The sequence below is a fragment of the Nanorana parkeri genome, unplaced genomic scaffold (assembly GCF_000935625.1).
Source record: "Nanorana parkeri isolate BGI_ZX_2015 unplaced genomic scaffold, ASM93562v1 scaffold293, whole genome shotgun sequence".
NCBI classification, from domain to species: domain Eukaryota; kingdom Metazoa; phylum Chordata; class Amphibia; order Anura; family Dicroglossidae; genus Nanorana; species Nanorana parkeri.
The window spans coordinates 1,392,473-1,411,480 of NW_017306561.1; the positions used below are offsets into that span (position 1 = coordinate 1,392,473).

At 40.7% G+C, this 19,008-nt stretch overlaps 1 protein-coding gene across 1 annotated transcript in view; it reads right to left on the bottom strand.

Annotated features, from left to right (window-relative positions):
• GRPR (gastrin releasing peptide receptor) overlaps nucleotides 1-19,008 on the bottom strand; it is a 92,903-nt gene that overhangs the window by 21,242 nt on the left and 52,653 nt on the right. The window contains exon 2 of the mRNA XM_018557649.1: nucleotides 1,735-2,086. Coding sequence (XP_018413151.1) covers nucleotides 1,735-2,086 — 352 coding nt within the window. The remainder of the gene's footprint in view (nucleotides 1-1,734; nucleotides 2,087-19,008) is intronic.

Here is a 19,008-nt window from a genome sequence, read left to right on the forward strand (position 1 = left end):
GGGGGGGGGGGGGGGCACACAAATGCTCGGTGAGCAGTAAAACACATGAGACAAATTTCAAAATACTTACTCGCTGGTATAGAACACCTGAAGTGTTGCACAAGATGGACTCCTCAATTCCGGCAGAATGTTGGCGTTGCAAATCGGGGAACGGAACCCTGATACATACCTTTTGGTGATGTGCTTCCCTCCAACCATTTTGGAGGGGGATACACGGACTGATGGGTAAGATTCTAGGAAGCGCAGTGGAGTACTCCCCAGGGGTTTTCTTGCTACACCTTGCGGGAGGGGGTAGGAGGAACCCAGCCAAATCCCTGGAGAAACATATGATCAATGCGGCCAGGACACTTATACCTAGGCTGTGGAAGGAGACTAGAGCGCCCACGGTGAGAGACTGGATTCAACAGGTGGGACACATTTGTGAGATGGAGGAACTCTTGGCGACTAAACAGGATCGTATAGACAAATATGCAAAATTGTGGGCACCATGGGTGGTGTTCAGCTGTAGCGTTGAGTGTACCAACATTAGGGAGGGAACAGGGTAAGAGGGGGGGGGGAAGATACCCTCCAGGGAAAGACGGTAGGGAGGTAGGAGGAACGACTAGAACAAAGATGTGAGACCCCCAATGGGACAGGAGAGTGGAGCTTTTTCTTTTTCTTTTCTTCCTTTCCTTTTTCACTTTATCTTTCTGTTATATTTCCCATTTAGTCCCCTGTGATCTCCAACAGGAGAAGGACAGGGCATGATTCAAGGAGGCAATCCGGTACCGGTTTAGAGTTCAACAAATATGGAGTGGGAAGGAGGAGCCACCCACGAGAGTGAAGTGGGGCTCCGACCGAGAAGAACTAATTTCTATAAATGAGACAGTTTATAAAGGAGAATGGATTTTACTGGAGATGTGATGCTATGTAAAACGCATATTATGTGAAGCCACCAATCTGGCCGGAATGTACCCCTGCTGTGAGATATTTCTTTCTGTTTATGTGTGTTTGTATTTTGTTTTACTATGTATAAAAAACAATAAAAATTTTGATTGGAAAAAAAAAATTTAAGGAAGTGAATGCCTATAATTAGGTGGGACAAGCTAAGCAATACCTTAGGGCTGCCACGATTTCTATGGTCTGATATCAAACAACAACAAGTAATTTAGTTTAACCACTTTGTATGTGCACTGCAGGGCTATAGATTGTATTGCAACCTTGGCATGCAATGTCAAGGTTGCAATAGAATGCCAAGAAGGTGGCATGTTGGAGTGCAATAAAAGAGCATAGGAGTGTTGAACTTGAATGAATATAGTCACCTAAAACTTGAATTAGGACTTTTTGTAGTGCAGCTCCACAATGGTCTATGTTTGGATCTCCTTGAGGAGTATAGATGTGCAAGAAACATCTTCATCCTCATCATCAAGAGACTTCTTTGATGTTAGTAGTTTGGGAACTGCCTGCCATAGTAAGAATTCTGCTCACAGGATCCAGATAGTATCACACACGAGTCGTAAGTTGGCTGCATGCAAATTAGCTTTGTATTACTTAAATTTATCAAATTGGACATTACGTAGAATCATTTCTGCATGATGTTGTTTAAAGCATCCTGCTGACTTTACATGGTGTCATACTTCTTATTCCTGATAAAAAATGTGTACATTAATTTTTATCTCATCTAAGATATAAGATCAGTCTCTTTATAAAACATTATCAGTCAATACGCCATTATGTTTTTTTTGTAAAACATACCTGTCTTCTAACGTGCACATTTCCTTCCACTGGCATGTTGTACGCACTTCGAATCAGATTCCGCGCAATAAAATAGTAATATACTGAGATAATGGACAGAGGCATGATATAGAAGATTAAAAATGAAGTCATCGAATGGATTCTTGGGTGCAGTCCATCAGAATGTGGGTAGGGGGCACAGCTGATAAATGTTTTGTTGGTTTCTTTGTCATAAAATGGGTGCAAATCCGAGAAAACAGCTTCTGGAATGGCCAGGGTCATGGACAATATCCAGATAAGTGCAGCTTTGATGCAGATCTTAGTCAAAGCATTATTGGCTTGAATATCCATGGGTTTTACAATTGCTGTGTACCTACAAAAGGAAAAAAAAACATATTGTCAGATTATTTCCAAACAATTAACAGTACACAAAGGATTTTTAGTATATGCATGCAGGATGGAGACAGAGAGAGAGAGAGAGAGAGAGAGAGAGAGAAAGAGTTAGTTAGTTAGTTAGTTGGCTACCCCTGATTCAGAGTATTCTAATGAACCGGTAAGGGGTCCAAAATGCCCAGCAAACTAGGAATGTCCTGTGAAATTTACGGAGTTGTTTAAAACAAAATCTTTGCTGCTTTGTATTTGGAGATATGGAGCCAATGTATTTATCAAGCAGAATTGTAACATTATTAGAAGGATTTACGTTGTGTCCAGAGAAGCTCTAGCATATGAACTTTTTGCCAAAAAAGTCAGGATAGTGTTGAAATTGTTCTCCCATTTTATATTGTTGACGAGTAAACAAAATACTTAATGCTTAACAAATACTGCAAAAAGTATGGTGAATGTTTGAAACAATGTTATGGCCAATTTATTTTTTACAGCACAAAAAGATTAATGTACTATAATTTAGTTTTTACCAGACTGTTGAAACCACAATCTTAAAATTATTTAGACATTGTTTTCCCTAATGCTAAAACTGATTTATTAGAACTTTTTAAAATCTGTTCTGATGCATTATCGTTGGATTGTCCCACCGCTATCCTGCTTATTATTATGATTTATTTTGTCATTAAGGAGGGAATTAGAAACCAATACAGTAGCATGTTTATTACAGTTATAGGAGATGTCATTAGGATACACATTTTGGCCATTTCATGAGCTCCATTATATCCGTTGTATTCACTCATAGATAAACAAATATAACAAAAGTAATAACTGAAATACAACTCATCCTGCTGGTGAACAAGGGAGGAAATTAGTTTAGAGAGATGGCAAACTATGAAATAATAGATATCCTCTTGTGTTAAAGAACATGCAAAAGGTACAGATTTTCACTCAGCCTCATAATCTAAGACCTGTGACAATGAAACTGTCACAGGTCGGCTCAGTAGATCGGGAAGTTAGTGAACACATACCGTCGCTCTCTTACTTCTCGATCCTGTCACTGCAGAAAGCCGTGACTCACGGCTCCCCACAAGGATTCCCCCCCTCCCCTGTCCGATCCTCCAGGGCTGACTGGCGGAACAGACGGGGGAGGGGGCGGGTACAGCTGTCTCTGCCTCTGGATAGGCAGAGCCAGCTGTCATACCCGCAGCTGGGTGGATCCCGACAGTATTGTTGGAATCCGTTCCAGCTGCGGCGTCTCAGTATACCGCGAGCCGTAGAGCTTTGGGTGACGGGAGGACGCTAGTTTGTGTCCTCCCGTTACCATTAGGAGAACAATGGGGAAAAGCACTGACCCCATAGTTCTCCTTTAAGAAAGTCCATGGTGACGAAATGTGTAGGGAAGAGTTTGAAGTTATACACATACACGCAGACCTGGAAAGAGTGTTGTGAGTGACCTGTCGGGACGCGAGAGGAAAGCACGGAGCCAGAAAGCGTTTGCATACACTACCAGGGCTGTCCATATAATGAGGCAGCCAAAGCCGCTTGCCCAGGCAGCATCATTGTGGTGGTCACATATGGGAGTGGTAGGTGTGCTGAGCTAAGAGCTAGCAACCAATGACGCTCTGGCCTGCATCCCGCCCAGCTCCTGGCAACCTAGGCGGGCGGAACGCTGGAAAGAGGAACTGTGCATCCGCATCCCTGCCCCCCAGGTAAAATGCATCACCCCCATCCCAGTCTCAGGGGCAAAATATGAAGGAACACCCCTGCACACTAATATACTGGAATGCTTGTGGTCTAATTATACACAAGTATGATATGCGTAAGAAAATGTTTTTTTTAATGTATTTTAATAAAACTGAATAGTTCTTTGCTATGTGCTGCTACTATCTGTTTATGAGGATTATATGAAGAATTATTGCTGTCTATGCATTGTTTTCAAGGAAAGCTGGGTAATTCCATCAGTGAGCTCGACCATACAATATACTTTATATGGTCCATGATATAAGGGGAGTGGAAGAGGCACCAGTGGTTGCATTCATGATTTAATCTGCAGCAGTTGCCCATAGTAACCAATTGGCTTCTCTTTTACATTTGTTCAGTTAAGCTTTGAAAATCCCCAATGTAATGAGATGAACAAAGGCAGAAATGTTTGAAATCCAGCCTAGGTGGCAAATATGGCTGCCTCCATGATACAGTACAGAAGTGAGTTTAGCCACCCAGGGACAGGAAGTGAGTTGTTTGCAGGTTTATAAGTTAAAAACAAAGGAGAAAAAAGCCTGAGTAAAAAAAATGAAAGCAGCCACCTCATCTGAGGACTGTTAATGTAATATATTACATTTTTGTTTTTAGGTTTGGATATGCTTTAAGTTGAATTGCACAGTATGACTACAAGCGAACAACAAGGAAAAGCCACCAACATCCGCACATTCATGTGTAATTTAGCACTGCGTTCTTTTGTATCATTCCCTAGAGATAAACACATTTTAAGTTTATGCAATTACTGTCTTTAAAACACAGTGCTGTAGTCAATGCTACCTCTGAGTTTAACATGAAATTGTCATTGTTTTAATTGTAACTTCTTTTCAGTGTGAACAGGCAGAGATATAATCTATTTTGATAAGAAGAAATTAAAAACTTACATTGCTTCTGTATGTTATTTATCTGGTAGAATTAAAAGCAAATCTAATCTGAATAACGTTTGCTCGAATCAGACTTGTTAAACTTACTTTTAGGCTGCATTCATTTTGCTTGAGTTGTGGTAAAGCGGGGCAAAGCATGTAATTTACTGCATGGTACAATGCACAATAGTCACGATATACAGATGCGAATACTGTGTTTGTTGCATTGTGGTGTACTGTGTTTGCAAAAATAATGCAGTTGCATTTTACATGTATTCGGGCGTGTTGTCAGCCTTTTCAAAAATGAATAGAGTGCTTCAAAGCAACATGCCTCAATGCACAAAAACACATATGTTAATGTATAAACAAGTATGAATGAGCTCTAAAAGCAGACCCGTGGCCTGAACAAGTGTAGAAGTCCTCCTTGGGTTGGTGTAACAAGCATTGCTAGGTCAGCTATCTTCTAGAGCACCTCTGGATCCTTAATCCGTGACTGCCCATATATGCAAATACTTGTGATGCATCATTACTGATACTAGTATCAGTGACGATACTGAGTATTTGGGTAAGGACTTGCACTCGCCGAAATGCTTCTGATGCCTATACCGATACCGGAACATCCAGTATCAGGAAGCTGGGCAACAAGTCTATGTTCCCTTGTCACTTGGTAACTAGGTAGCATTGAGCCGGCTTCCTGGCCAATCAGGAGGCTGGGCGCCGTGTAATGACTTGCCACCTGGCTTCCTGATTGGTCAGGAAGCTGGCCAATCAGGAAGCCAGGCGGCAAGTCATTACCCGCCCCCTGGATCCTGATTGGAAAGAAAGTCGGTTCTCTGTTACCTCCTCACCTGGTGATGAGTGAGCATGGAGACAGCTTCCCGGCTAATTGGGAAGATGGGCAGGGAGTCATTAGACACTGCCCGGCTTTCTGCCTAATCAGGAAGTCAGGCGGTGAGTCATAACACGCTGCCGACTTCCTTTATTGGGACTTCTGGTATTTGTATTCTCTATCGAAGAATACCAGAAAAAAGCATCGGTACTCGTACCATTGAAAGTGTTTGGTTATATCTGTTTGATAGGTGCAAAAAACACCCATTGCTCTAGAAAGTCAGCGTTGTTCTGTATTCTGTGTATACTTCCTGTGTCATCACAAGGAGTCTAATTAGCTGGGGACTACAGATCAATTAGTCCTTATGTTGCGGAGGGGAGAAGAAGGAGTGTGATTATATATTTAGACTAGGCAGGGCTGACACCACTCAGTCCACAAATTAGGAGCTGAGTGCATTTCTGGCAGATCAATGCATTGTTTTTCTGAACTTGCAGGGTCTTTAAAGGGATAAAACATGGCAAATGTATTGCAGAGATGCACTATATATACTGTATACCAAGTTGACAAGGGTGCAATGTTACACTAGAAAACCAGAAATATTTAAAAAGGCACATTCGGTCTGTGTTTGAGATGGACAAATAAACCAATTCTTACAGGAATAATATTTGATCAGCATTGCCATTGTCCTGAAAAAAAATAACATGCAAAAGGAGAGTACAACAAAAGAGTACTACAAAATGCAGAAGGGGGCACAGCCCAAGCGTCTTTGGAATTCAGCTAGGGATTTATTACAAATTCTGTGGCCAAGGTTCACACCTCCTTAATTACACCTCTGGTGGTCCTCAGGACAAATGAAGCCCACGAATTGTAACTGCCTACCTATTATTGCATCAAAAAACTAGTTGAAGAAAAGTATTACATACTTGTGTTCCTTTGAGTAAATATCTTGCTGCTAATACAATAACAAATGAAACATATTATGACATTCTTCCCCTCTGTTTATATACACACATTAGCAGTGTTTAGCCAATCTCTCTTACAATACACGGTTCAGCAGCTTACAGACTTGATACAATTTTTAACAAGGATAATTTATATTTGTATCCACAACAGGTTTGTTACTGTTACAAGGGATAACATGTCTACAGAGAAACACAATCAAAGTTAATTTTCAACAAATCTTTGGAACATGTTAAAGCCAGGAAATCCACTATTGAGTTTGATCCCCTTTATGTGTTATATTTAATTCTATTAATCAGAAATAGTGACTAAATAGGGATCCTATAAATAGGGATAGTCTTCACAATGTCCCACTGGCAATAGCTCATTATACAAACATGTACACAATTGTGTTGTATTGTTTATTTTAAAACTTAGGGCAGCATAACCAAGGCAGACCATGTGCTGCCACACTTAACTCTGTACTTTTCCATTTCTCCATCTCATCCAATATGCCACCTTTAGTTCTGCTACCTATGAGGCAAGAGGCAGACATTGTATTGCAAGAGGAGGACAGAACAGGGTCTATGTCAAACTGCCATTATTTACCACATGCCTTCCTGAAACAGACCCTGATTTCTTCTTTCTCCAGCAGTACAATGCCCATCCCTTGTTACACATGGAGCCACCCCAGAGGATGCAGATACCACGCTATCAATTACAGGCAGGGCAGTGTAAAGTAGAAGTTTTTATATGAATAGATACATGTGTTACAATCTGACTATATGATCCTCTTTAGAGTTACTAACAGCTGTGAAGTGCAAGGGCTTAGATACTTGATATAAATTAATATATTGTTTAGTTAGGCCCTCACACTACATAGTTATGGGTAAATATAATTGGGATTGTTCAATCAGACTGAATTGTGTATGGCCAGCTTTAGGACTCTGCTTGGCTCAGTATGCATGCTGTAGGTAAAGTCACCTCATCACTTACAAAAGAATGTTGTACTTTTGTTGTGCCACTGTGGCACATAAGCCACCACAATACATTATACAAGGCCACAATATAAAATTAGCTATATTAGCCAAGTCCCAACAGCCCTCATCCTATCAACAAACTATATCAGCTAGAGTTCATTATAATGCAATAGCACTTTATACAACACTACTATACTGAATTATATCAAGTGGTAGTAGCACATTATAAAATACCACAATTTATTTTATCTCACATCACAACAGTAAATTATGTCATGTACAATATTTACTGAGTCAAAGAAATATTAAATTAGTGTATGGCATAGCATATAAACCTCGCTAAGTATTTCTTACAGCAGCAAACCACCTAATATAAATTTGCTTCCCTTATCAGCATAATCGTATTACACCTAGATCTTCATTCCCTTCCTCAGCATCAGTTCCTACGAATTTACAAACCAAACAGTAATGTACCAACATATCTCTTCACCCTAAGATTGCACATAAACTTACCTGCCAGATAGAAATAAAGATTGGTTCCCCCTCCCCCACCCCCACATCCCCCTTTCCATATATTTGCTTTCATGTAGCCTGCTCCTGGGGGAGAATTGTCCTCTTTACACTCTCCAATCACAGATCTACCTTCGGTCCTCTTATCCTTGTAAAGTCCCTCTTTATACACTGAGGGTAGGTGGGCACAGTTGCTAGGACAGGGACTGGAGATTGATGGATGGCACCCATGCACCAAGTGGCAAGAAGGTCTGTAGATCCCCAACAGAATATATTTGGAAGTAAGTTGTAAAGACCCACTGGAAGATCCTCCAACCCACCAGTGGACAAGTCTAACCATCTTCATTAGTACATTCACTGTTGCAGGGAGTGCCTGACAAAAGCTTTGGAGCTTGGATCATTAGTCTGATACTACCAGAACCTTTGTGTTGCTACTAAGAGCAGTAGTGTAGCAACAGGGTTACCAGAGGTAGCAACTTCTAAGTTCCCTAATATGAAGGTCCGTAATTTAAGAATATTTTTTTTCTTCTCAATAATTACAAAAATAGACGCCCCCATAATGAGCTACTACCAGAACTTTTGTGTTACTACTAAGAGCAGTAGTATAGGAACAGGATTACCAGAGGTAGCAATTTGAAGGTCCATAATTTAAAGAAGAACTCCAGGCAAAACTTGCATTAACCCGTGCAGCATGGCTACTCACGCACTGCAAGAGTTAACTGCTCATTTTTGTCTAGGTGCTAAAACAAAGTTATACTCACCCAAAACCACTGTTTCTCCAATCACTGAAGCCTCTCTCCTCCTATGCTGCAGCATTATAATGTTCCTCAGCGTGACGACTTATGGGACCTTAGAACGCTGCAGAGGAATGGGAGAGAGGCTGGTAAGGACAAGTCTAATAACTAGCTGGCTCTGCAGTTAAGGTGAGTATAACTTTTTTTTTTACAACCTATACAAAAACAAGCAGTTAACCCTTGCAGGCTACAATCCAAGCTTTGGAGAGCCTCAGACTTTTACATTTTCTACATCTCTTCAAAGTTTGCAAAACATGAATGAAACAATCAAAGTTTTACCTCTATAAATGTTGCAGCATCTAATGTGTCTGTAAGGGCAGTGGCTTTTCAGTGCTGACCAAACATAACTGAAATACACTGGGAAAAAAAGGTTTACCACTGTTCCCTGCAATACCGAGGAAACAAAACCTTGACAAGTTTATCTTTTTCTGTAAGCAGGCTTCCACTTCTACAGCTATATCCATTGTCTTTACTCTGAGCTACTAAAAAAGTGAAAGCACAGGAGTGACAAGGCAATTTAAAAGCCATGTTTTCATTGTGTCTCAGAAAATGAACTACATGAAACCTAATTTCTGTCTATTCATAGTAAGGTACAAAGTGGGAAAAAAACAGTGGTCAATTATTCTTAGTAAGCACAAAAATCTATGGGATAAGCCAATGTTATCAATGAGTTTGGCAAGTTATACAGAATGTAAGATGGCTGTTGGTTCTGTGTGTGGACCATTAAACATAGTATGTACTGTGATGTTCGGGGATACTAGCACATATGGTGAGCGCTTAAGAATGCAATCTACTCGCAATATCTTCGGTTTAACGGCTCGGTAGCCCACTTTTCTTCAAAACAAAGTTCATATATCCATCTTGGATACCCTCGCAGGGGTTGTTCAACATAACATTTGTGCAAGGCTTCAAAACAACACAATAGCAGTCTCCTGGCTTCCACTTTAAACCTTAGCACTTCCGACCCACTGGTCCTCTTTGAAGTGCTGTCCCACGCTGGTACTGGTGGCCCCTCAGGCTCACGGCTCTCCTAGCCTCACCAGTTCTCTCCCAGCCTCCCTGGCTGTCTTAAGGTGCCCATAACCCTTTACGACCATCGCAAGACTTTTGTCTTGCGATGGTCGTATGCTTATTGAAAGCTCGTACGATCTGCCCACCTTGGACGGGCAGATCGTACTTGCGATCATCGAAAGCCCGCCCCACTAAGGGGCGGGCTTCCGATGACCGCAATGCAGAACGGGCACACCGGCCCGTTCCGCAGCTATCGGACGAGCAGGCTAGAAACCCGCCAACAATCGTACGATTCTCTGCGGGTTTTCGAGCATGTTGGTTCGACAAAAGACAGTAGAAACGGTTGCACGTCTTCGTTTACACTGCTCGATTCTCGTACGATCGCGTGATTTCGCCCGATTCTCGTACGAGAATCGAGCAGTGTATGGGCACCTTTAGTGTGCCTCAAGCACACTCACCACCTGACTCCACTTTAGATTCTGGGGAAGTCCTCCTGACTCCTGAACATCGTCCGTTCCTATCCCAGTAGGAGCTCGCCTGACTCCTCTCTGACTTCTGGGGGCGTTCTCCTGACACCTGAACATGGTCTGTTACACTTTCCCAGCAGGAGCTTATTCCCCTAGCCAGCATCCTTTCCTTAAAGGAGAACTATGGGGTTAAGGCTTTTCCCCATAGTTCTTCTTAAGGTAATGGGAGGACACAAACTAGCGTCCTCCCGTCACCCCAGGCTCAGTGTACCGCGGACTGTAGCTCGCGGTATACTGAGACGCCACAGTATACCGCAAGCTGCTGCTCGTGGTATACTGAGACGCCGCAACTGAAGCGGATCCCGACAATTATGCTGGGATCCACCCAGCTGCGTGACTGACAGCTGGCTCTGCCTATCTAGAGGCAGAGCCAGCTGTACCCGCCCCCTCCTCGTCCGTTCCGCCAGTCAGCGCTGGCGGATCGGAGCGGGGAGGGCGGAATCCAGCCCCTCCCCTGTCACGGCAGAGAGCCGTGACAGGATCGAGAGGTGAGCAAACGCCGGTATGTGTTCGCTCACCTCCCGATCTACTGAGCAAACCTGTGACAGTCTCATTGTCACAGGTCGGCTAGAACTATGAGGTGAGTGAAAAGCACTCACCTCATAGTTCTCCTTTAAGGGTTTTGCACACCTATGCAATCATCGGGTGCTGCCACTGCTAGAGCCCGGATCTAGGCCTGGGGATCTCATCTTCCCTCCTGAATCACCATGAAACCTCCCAGTTCCAGGAATCCAAACGTAATCCCGACAAACCCTTGCTTCCTGACACGTCTCAGCCCATCTGGCTGAGAGTCCCAGGTGATCATAACACCCAATTCTACAGTGGGATTGCCACACAATACCACAGTACCTATAGAGATGCCCCAGGAAAGTACCAGGTGCCACCCGCAGGGAGTGGCAGAGAGATAATAAATTCTCATTTTATATTCCACCTCTACGATTGGGAGGAGTTTAAAGTAAATGTGAGCAAGAAAGCAAGGACTAATTGACTGCTGAAAGGTTCAAGGTCTTACAGCTGGTTGGCTTAGAAAGCAGCCACAACCTGAGTAGAAAAGTCTGTCCTCTGCAGGAACACTGCAGAGAAGGACCCTTGCTCTCTGTGTGGAAGCAGTGGTATATCTGGAGAGATCTGACACACTCCATGCTGTACCAGACCTATAGCTCTGCGTTCAGCAGGGTGTATGAGCTTTGTTGATTGGAGAGTTCTAGCTCTGACTCAGCAGTAGGAGTGTCGGATCCCTGCAGAGCAACAACTGCTTGCTTCCATGCAAAGAGCAAGAGGCCTTCTATGCAGCATGCTGGAAGGGTACAGGCTTTTATACTTGGGTTTCAGCTGCTTTCTAAACAAAAAGAACTGTATGACTTTGCAAAGCTTTGTTTTGATACACCTGCAATATATTAAGCTGATTTAAAATGAAAGTTCAATTTGCAGGTGCTACTGCTGGTGTTGTTACAAGTATCCAGAGGACTTGTCTTGTAAGTGAGCCCCTAGTAATCTCAAGCTGTCGTACTGGCATCATTGCTGTTTTAAATATAACAAATATGGTCATGGGTGCTTGGGTCTACAAGGATTAGAAAAATAATTATCTGTGGCCATCCAAAGTTTTTTTCTACTGTATTATTTTTTTATTGGCTCAATATAATATATATGACTAAATGATTAAGATATAATCATTTCACATATGGCAAAATGTCATGCAACATTATTCTGTGAACTATCAATATAGATACAGCAACTGATAACTGTATTACATGGTAAATATCAAGGGGATCTGTGGTATTTAACATCAGCTGATGAAATTCCTTTATAACACTGCATGAAAAGAAATGAAACTGAGAAAATAGCTACATAAAGAGGAGGGGCAAAGACTTAAAATTACCCATGTAGTCATACAATGAGAACGTAATAAAGAAAGGAAAGATGAAAGAGAGAAGTAGGAAAGAACCTTGGGGAAGCCTAAAGCAGCTGTCCATTCCCAAAAGGTGTGCCTGAAATATGTGGGATCCAATAGGACCATTCATTTTTGTTTATGAACAAATAGTAAAAGCATTTTTATAGCATGACCCACTCTCCTCTCCTCTCTCCGCTATAGACATTGTGGAAAAATTAATCTTGAAAATTCACAACAGAGATACTGCACAGTTCTTTTGCCCTTTTTTCTATTACAACACAAACTTGGCAGCCTGCCTGCCTTGTAATGTCAACAGGGGTTAAAAACCTACTGAAACTGAATTACAGAGTATCTGTGGTGATCTTTAATGATCAATTACTTAATTGTACATGCAGCTACAGAGGTCAGTGATGGCTTGTTTTAAAGCCTTTTTGCTTGCTTAAAATATATAGAAACTTTAAAGATGAACTCTAGGAAAAAGTTAAATGAACAAATGAAATAAATATATGGGAGCTGTTTTACTTGCAAGAAGGATTTGTATTTCCAGTCCTGAGATATTCATAGCTCTGCAATACAGCACAGCCTTTCCTGACATGGGAGGGGACCTCAGCTTTCTCTGCTGCAGGTCTTCTCCCCACCCTTACCCCCAACCTCTGATTGGACGATAAAAAGAGAAACAGCACATGACTCTGTCGCAATCCTTGTACTGCAACATACCTGATTGGCTCATTTTGCTGCTTCTCCCACCCTTCCCTTTAGCTCTGCTGTACAGGGGATGCAAGAAGCTGATGTTAGGTCAGTAACATTATTTCCACTGCTTGAATGTAAAATAATACATTTACGGATGTATTAATAAATACAGAGCTGCATTAATTTTTATATCTGCCTGGCATTCAACTTTAGTGTCCACAGTCTGGACACAGCGGCACCATAAGCTCCAGTATAAGGGTTACTGCACACTATATAGCAAATAAAATATCATGCATTGTTTGGAGCCATGGAAATAATAAACATTTATAAATTTATATGAATAATTATAATATGCAAAGTATACTTAAGTTGTATGCCTACAAGTTTCATTGAAATGCTTTTCATATCATATCAAATAAAGTATCTGTAAAAATAAATGGACTAATTAGGAAAGCTTGTTTATTATACAATTATAATACTTTTTTTGATTGAAGCGAGTATTAAAAATACATCTAATAGCTTATATTAATTAATTGTTCTCCCTAGTGTTGCTTCCTTTCAAGGTTCTGTCTTCTTAATTGAATTATTAGAACTACAAAAGAAATGACTTGAGGCAAATAATCCTCTTCCACAGAGATTTATTTGATCAGCCAAGGTCAAATATTCAAATTGATATTACATAGTCGCACATTGGACACTGTCATTATAAGAAGATGTATCATATGTTTCACCTGTCAACCAATATTCTCAGCTCAAGTTAAATAGTTGTTTATAAGGGCCTGTTTGCGCGTTCAGTGCTTCGTATAATGCACATGGTGGTGTGCATTGTGTAGGGGCGGTTCAATGTATTTTTTACAAAGCATCACATTGTTTACTTTTTTCTCTTTTTTACATTTTATTTACACAAAAACAGAACTCAGAACCTGTGCTGCGGTGCATTGACATGTGGTGATATATATGTGTTTCACTGCATGTTTAAGCAGCGCACACCAACACTCATGTATGATGTGAACAATTGTTTTCTATGTACCCTTGCATGGAGCCTTTGTTCATAATTGCAGATTAATGCAGCCTAACACTCCTGGTGTAAACAAGCCCTTAATGTTATATTTTTTCACATTCATTTCTCAGTTATCTAGAAGGCTGCAATGTAAAAAAGAAAATGAAAGAACACTTTAATCAAAGACAAAACAAGAAGGATCTGGTGCACCCAAATAATATTTAATTATAAAAAGCATGCACAGAAAATACATAATGTCAGATATGCTGAAAAGATGTTAAAGTGGACCCATGCCCAGACTATGTACATTAAAGTATTAAAATATTATAAACAAGCAGTAAAGGCACTTTCATAATTTACATAGTTGGTAAGGTTGAACAAAGACACAAGTCCATCCAGATCAACCTCTGTTGGTGTGTGTGTGTGAGTCACTTCAAGTACCTACACCCCTGTATATTGTGTTCATTGTGTGTATATATGAGTCACTTCAAGTACCTACACCCCTGTATATTGTGTTAATTGTGTGTATATATGAGTCACCTAAAGTACCTACACCCCTGTATATTGTGTTAATTGAGGAAAGCATCCCAAAGTTTCTTGAATGAGTCTGTACTCTCAGCTGATCCCACTACCAACAATTTTACCATTCTAAAAGTAAAGAATCCCCTTCACAGTTTGAGATTAAACCTTTTTTCTTCCAATTTCAGGTGGTGGCCTCTTGCCTTCTTAAGTGAACTTACAGTAAACAGTGTATTACTGATTCTACCATCACCCGTCAACAATTTGTACAGGACAAGCATGTTCCCTCTTAACTGCCTCTTTCCCAGAGTGAACAAGTGTATTTTTTTAAATCTTTCCTCATAGTTTAAGTCCTCCAGTCTATTTATTAGTTGTGTTGCCCTTCTCTGAACTCTCTCCAGCTTAAGGACTTCTATTCTGTGGATTGGTGACCAAACTGAACTACATACTCAAGAGGAGGCCAAACCAGTGTTTTATATAGTGGTAGAATTATGGATTCGTCCGTGTAGTAATTACCCTTTTTTTATGCACGATAATAATCTGCTGGCCTTAATGCTGCAGCCTGGTCTTGCATGCTATTACTAAGTCTGCAGTCAGCTAGGACCCCCAAATCTTTTCCCAGAGGAGCTTCCCTAATGAATAGCTTGCATGCATATTTTTAACACCCAAATGCATAACTATACATATTATAATATTAGCCATGTAGTTGTATCCCCCTATTTTGTCAAGGTCATCCTGTAAAGTCTTGTGTCGAGTTTATTACCCTGCAAATTTTGGTATCATCGTCAAACACCAAAACGGGGCTATTAATACCAACCTCAATATCATTAATAAACAGGTTGAATAGCATTGTCCCTAAGCAGAACCCTAAACCATTTAGAAAATATGCCATTGATCATTACTCTCTGGACACATTCCTGTAGCCAGTTCTCCATCCATTTCATCAATGCCCAAAGATCGTAGTTTGTATTTCAAACATTTATGGAGTACTGTATCGAATAATGAGCCCCCATTCATCTCTGTAGCTGAGGGGAAGAAATTCACCTTTAAAGTCCAAAACAGAGGCACAGAATCTTGGTAGTTCACCAACAAGTTGTGGACTTTTGATAAGAAGGAATGCACATACAGTACAATCACTCTATTAATGGATGTAGTTTAAGAGTTCCCAAACATTTTGGGCGCAAATGTGTGCACTGGAGTGCAAAAATTGAGACAATGGTTTAATAGTGGCACACATAGTGTGGGCAAATATGGACCTAGGAACTGTAGTTTGGGAGTGACAGGCCTGCAGGGGATTAAATTATAGTAATATGGTTAGTATCAGACAATACAGAGGCAAAAAATATTGGAAATTAGATTTCTGCCCAAGGCAAAATTAAATAGGCCCCTTCTTAGAGCTACTCCTGACCTCTGTCATTCAGCTATCAAATGCAAGAACTTTATTGGGAAGTAGAGGCTCTGGCATTTGACAGTTGAATGACAAGAGTGGGTTTTAGTGTCAGAAAAGGGCAGGGCTTAATGTCATCTTGGGCAGACATTGAATCTCCATGTACCGTATTTGCCGGCGTATAAGACGACTTTTTAGACTTAAAAACATCCCCCTTAAACCGGGGATCGTCTTATACGCCAGCGTATACAATCTGGCACATACCATATTTAGTGTACATTTAGCAACCGACCTGGTCTGACTTGCCCCATCTCTCCCTTTGTCAGCTCGCTGGATGTGCGGTAATACTGTATGTACAGTAGCTTCAGCTAAATACAGTATACCGCACTATACCGAGTCAATCACGGTGAGCGATGTATTCTATTAATGAATACAAAGCCTGCTCGGATTGGCAGAGGTTGTGTACATCACTCGCCGTGATTGGCTCAGCGCGGTATTCCATACATACAGTATTACTGCACATCCAGCGGGCTGACAGATTAGCCTCCCTGGCGGTCTGATTATTTTATAAATTTTTTCCTTTTTTGTTCTATTTTTTTTTTTCCGTTTTTTTAAACTTTTAAAATTCCCGCTGGTTCCGCCCGCATGCGATGCAGACGCTCGCAAGGGACGGAACCCGGAAGACGGACAACACAGCGGGATCCCGGACAAGGTAAGAGATGCTACGAGTGTGGCTCGGGGTTACCGCTTATGGTAATGAAAATTAACCCAGAGCCACACTCGGGAATACCGCCAAGGATGTTAGTGGGATTATTTAAACATTATTTTGGGCTGTATTCGTCTTATACGATGAGTATAGCCCAAAACCTATGTTTTAACAGAAAAATTAGGGAGTCGTCTTATACGCCCAGTCGCCTTATAGGCCGGCAATTGGCAAATACGGTACTACCAGAGCCCAAGATCCAAGCACACTACACAGGGATACAAAGACAGGTTTGAAGAATAACCCCAATCCATTCAGGTAACACAAGGTATCAATGCTTGAGTACTGTTGTTACTTAACCTAGAAATATTGTAAGCAAGTCAGGATTACTTTAAACATACTTCATCTTTCTAGCTTGTGGGTTAGCTGATGAGGGGACGCAGCACACATAAGGTTAAAAACCACAGTTTATTTCTCTTAAGATTTGCTTGCACTAAGAAGCACTTACAACAACTGGAATGAAGTGGCTTTTTCCTAAGGCTCCAGCGAGCAAATGGGTGGTGGGGCAGCAAATGAAAAATAAGAACCAAAATCAGAGGGGGCAGGTTATCCAGTAAGCTTGGTAACTTGATCGGAATGGACAAATTATTACAGGTTCCCTCTAAACCTCCTCAGAGAATGACAAAAAGGAAAAAACTGCAATGCAGAGAAAATGTTTAAATGAAGCCAATATTATCATTACTGTGAGTTGTAGTTACTCACATAGCTAGACATATGACTTTGTTTATTATTTACTGTTTTTGTAAAACCAGCAAGTAATCCTCATAGAGCCCTTGCACTTGACCCTTTCCAAGAACAACAAATGACTTTAATGGCCCTCAGCTGTTAGCAGATCTCGTATTCAGTTGCATTGTTCAGTGTTATGTCCAATTATGTGTCTATGTCATTTCTGTTTGCAATAATTACTGGAGCAAAAGTAGAATACAATCAGTGTTACAGCCTTGTGCAAATATTTACAAATGGGATGTACTACTAGTCATCACAGTATCAAAGTTCTACAGCATGTCCTAGATATTTGTTTTATTTCTACAATTACATCATAGCCTTTGGGCACATGGGCCACATGAATATGGTACCGTGTGTTTAAATGGGGATACATTGTCTATTTTGTACAGTCCTAACGTGCTTCTTGCCACCTCATGGTCAAAGTAAATACAGGTGATACTCTAATAATTAGAATATCGTGCAAAGTTCATTTATTTCACTAATGCAACTTAAAAGGTGAAACTAATATATGAGATAGACTCATTACATGCAAAGCAAGATAATTCAAGTCGTGATTTGTCATAATTGTGATGATTATGGCTTACAGCTCATGAAAACCCCAAGAACCCCAAATCCACAACCTCAAAAAAGTAGATTATTACATGCAATCAATAAAACAAGGATTGTACATAGAACAATATCGGACCTTTGAAAAGTACAAGCATGCATACAGGTGAAACTCAAATGATTAGAATATCGTGCAAAAGTAATTGCAGTAAGTGCTGCAAAAGGGGCCCAAACCAAGTACTGAGTACATATGCATGCTTGTACTTTTCAGAGGTCTGATATTGTTCTATGTACAATCCTTGTTTTATTGATTGCATGTAATAATCTACTTCTAAAATCTAAAAGCGCACAGCAAAGTGCAGAATTAAATATAGGAAAAAAGATAGGTAACTAACTATGCAATAAAAAAGAAATCAACATATATGTTACAACTAGAAATAATATAAAAGTACAGTATTTATTTCACTTTAAAAAAAAAAAAAACTCTTCTAGTAAATGCAACTGCAGTGTGTGGTTAGGAGCATATTTATAAAGCAAAAAGAGCAATACTGTACATTTGATTCCTAAAGTGAATACTTTATTCAATTTTACTTTGCTACAGGCTTAACAGTAAGAGGGTCAAAATAATGGAGATATTTAATTGAGATGTTTGTACTTTCTAAGGGGAAAAGAACTTAAAAATCTTGTAATTTTTTGCTTGCTATGCAAGATAAAAGAAATATATTGAGCAGTTAAACATGCAATTCCTTCCTTTCATAGTATTGGTTCTACCTTTAAAAAATCTGACAAGAATGTACAATTACATCTATTCACTGGGGGGTTATTCACTCAGCTGCCTTTGGCAGCTGAGTGAATAACCGACCTGAAGTGAAGAGAGCCGTACCCCGTTTGGCTATTCTCCTCAGCCCTGCACGGCTGAAAACAGCCGTACATCGGCTGGCTTCAGCTTCCTTCACTTCAGTTCAGCCGAACAACCTCAGTGCGTTCAGTTGAACTGAAGTGAAGAACACGTTTGCCTCAGGCGATCCAACATCTGGATCGGCTGAGGTGAGCGTTTGGCAGTTTATTCACTGCTGTTCGCCCCTATCCTCAAAGGGGCCAAACAGCAGTGAGTGAATAGCCAAATGATGCCGTGCAAGCAGAATAAAAAAATATGTAAACAAAAGAAAAAAAAGAAGTGT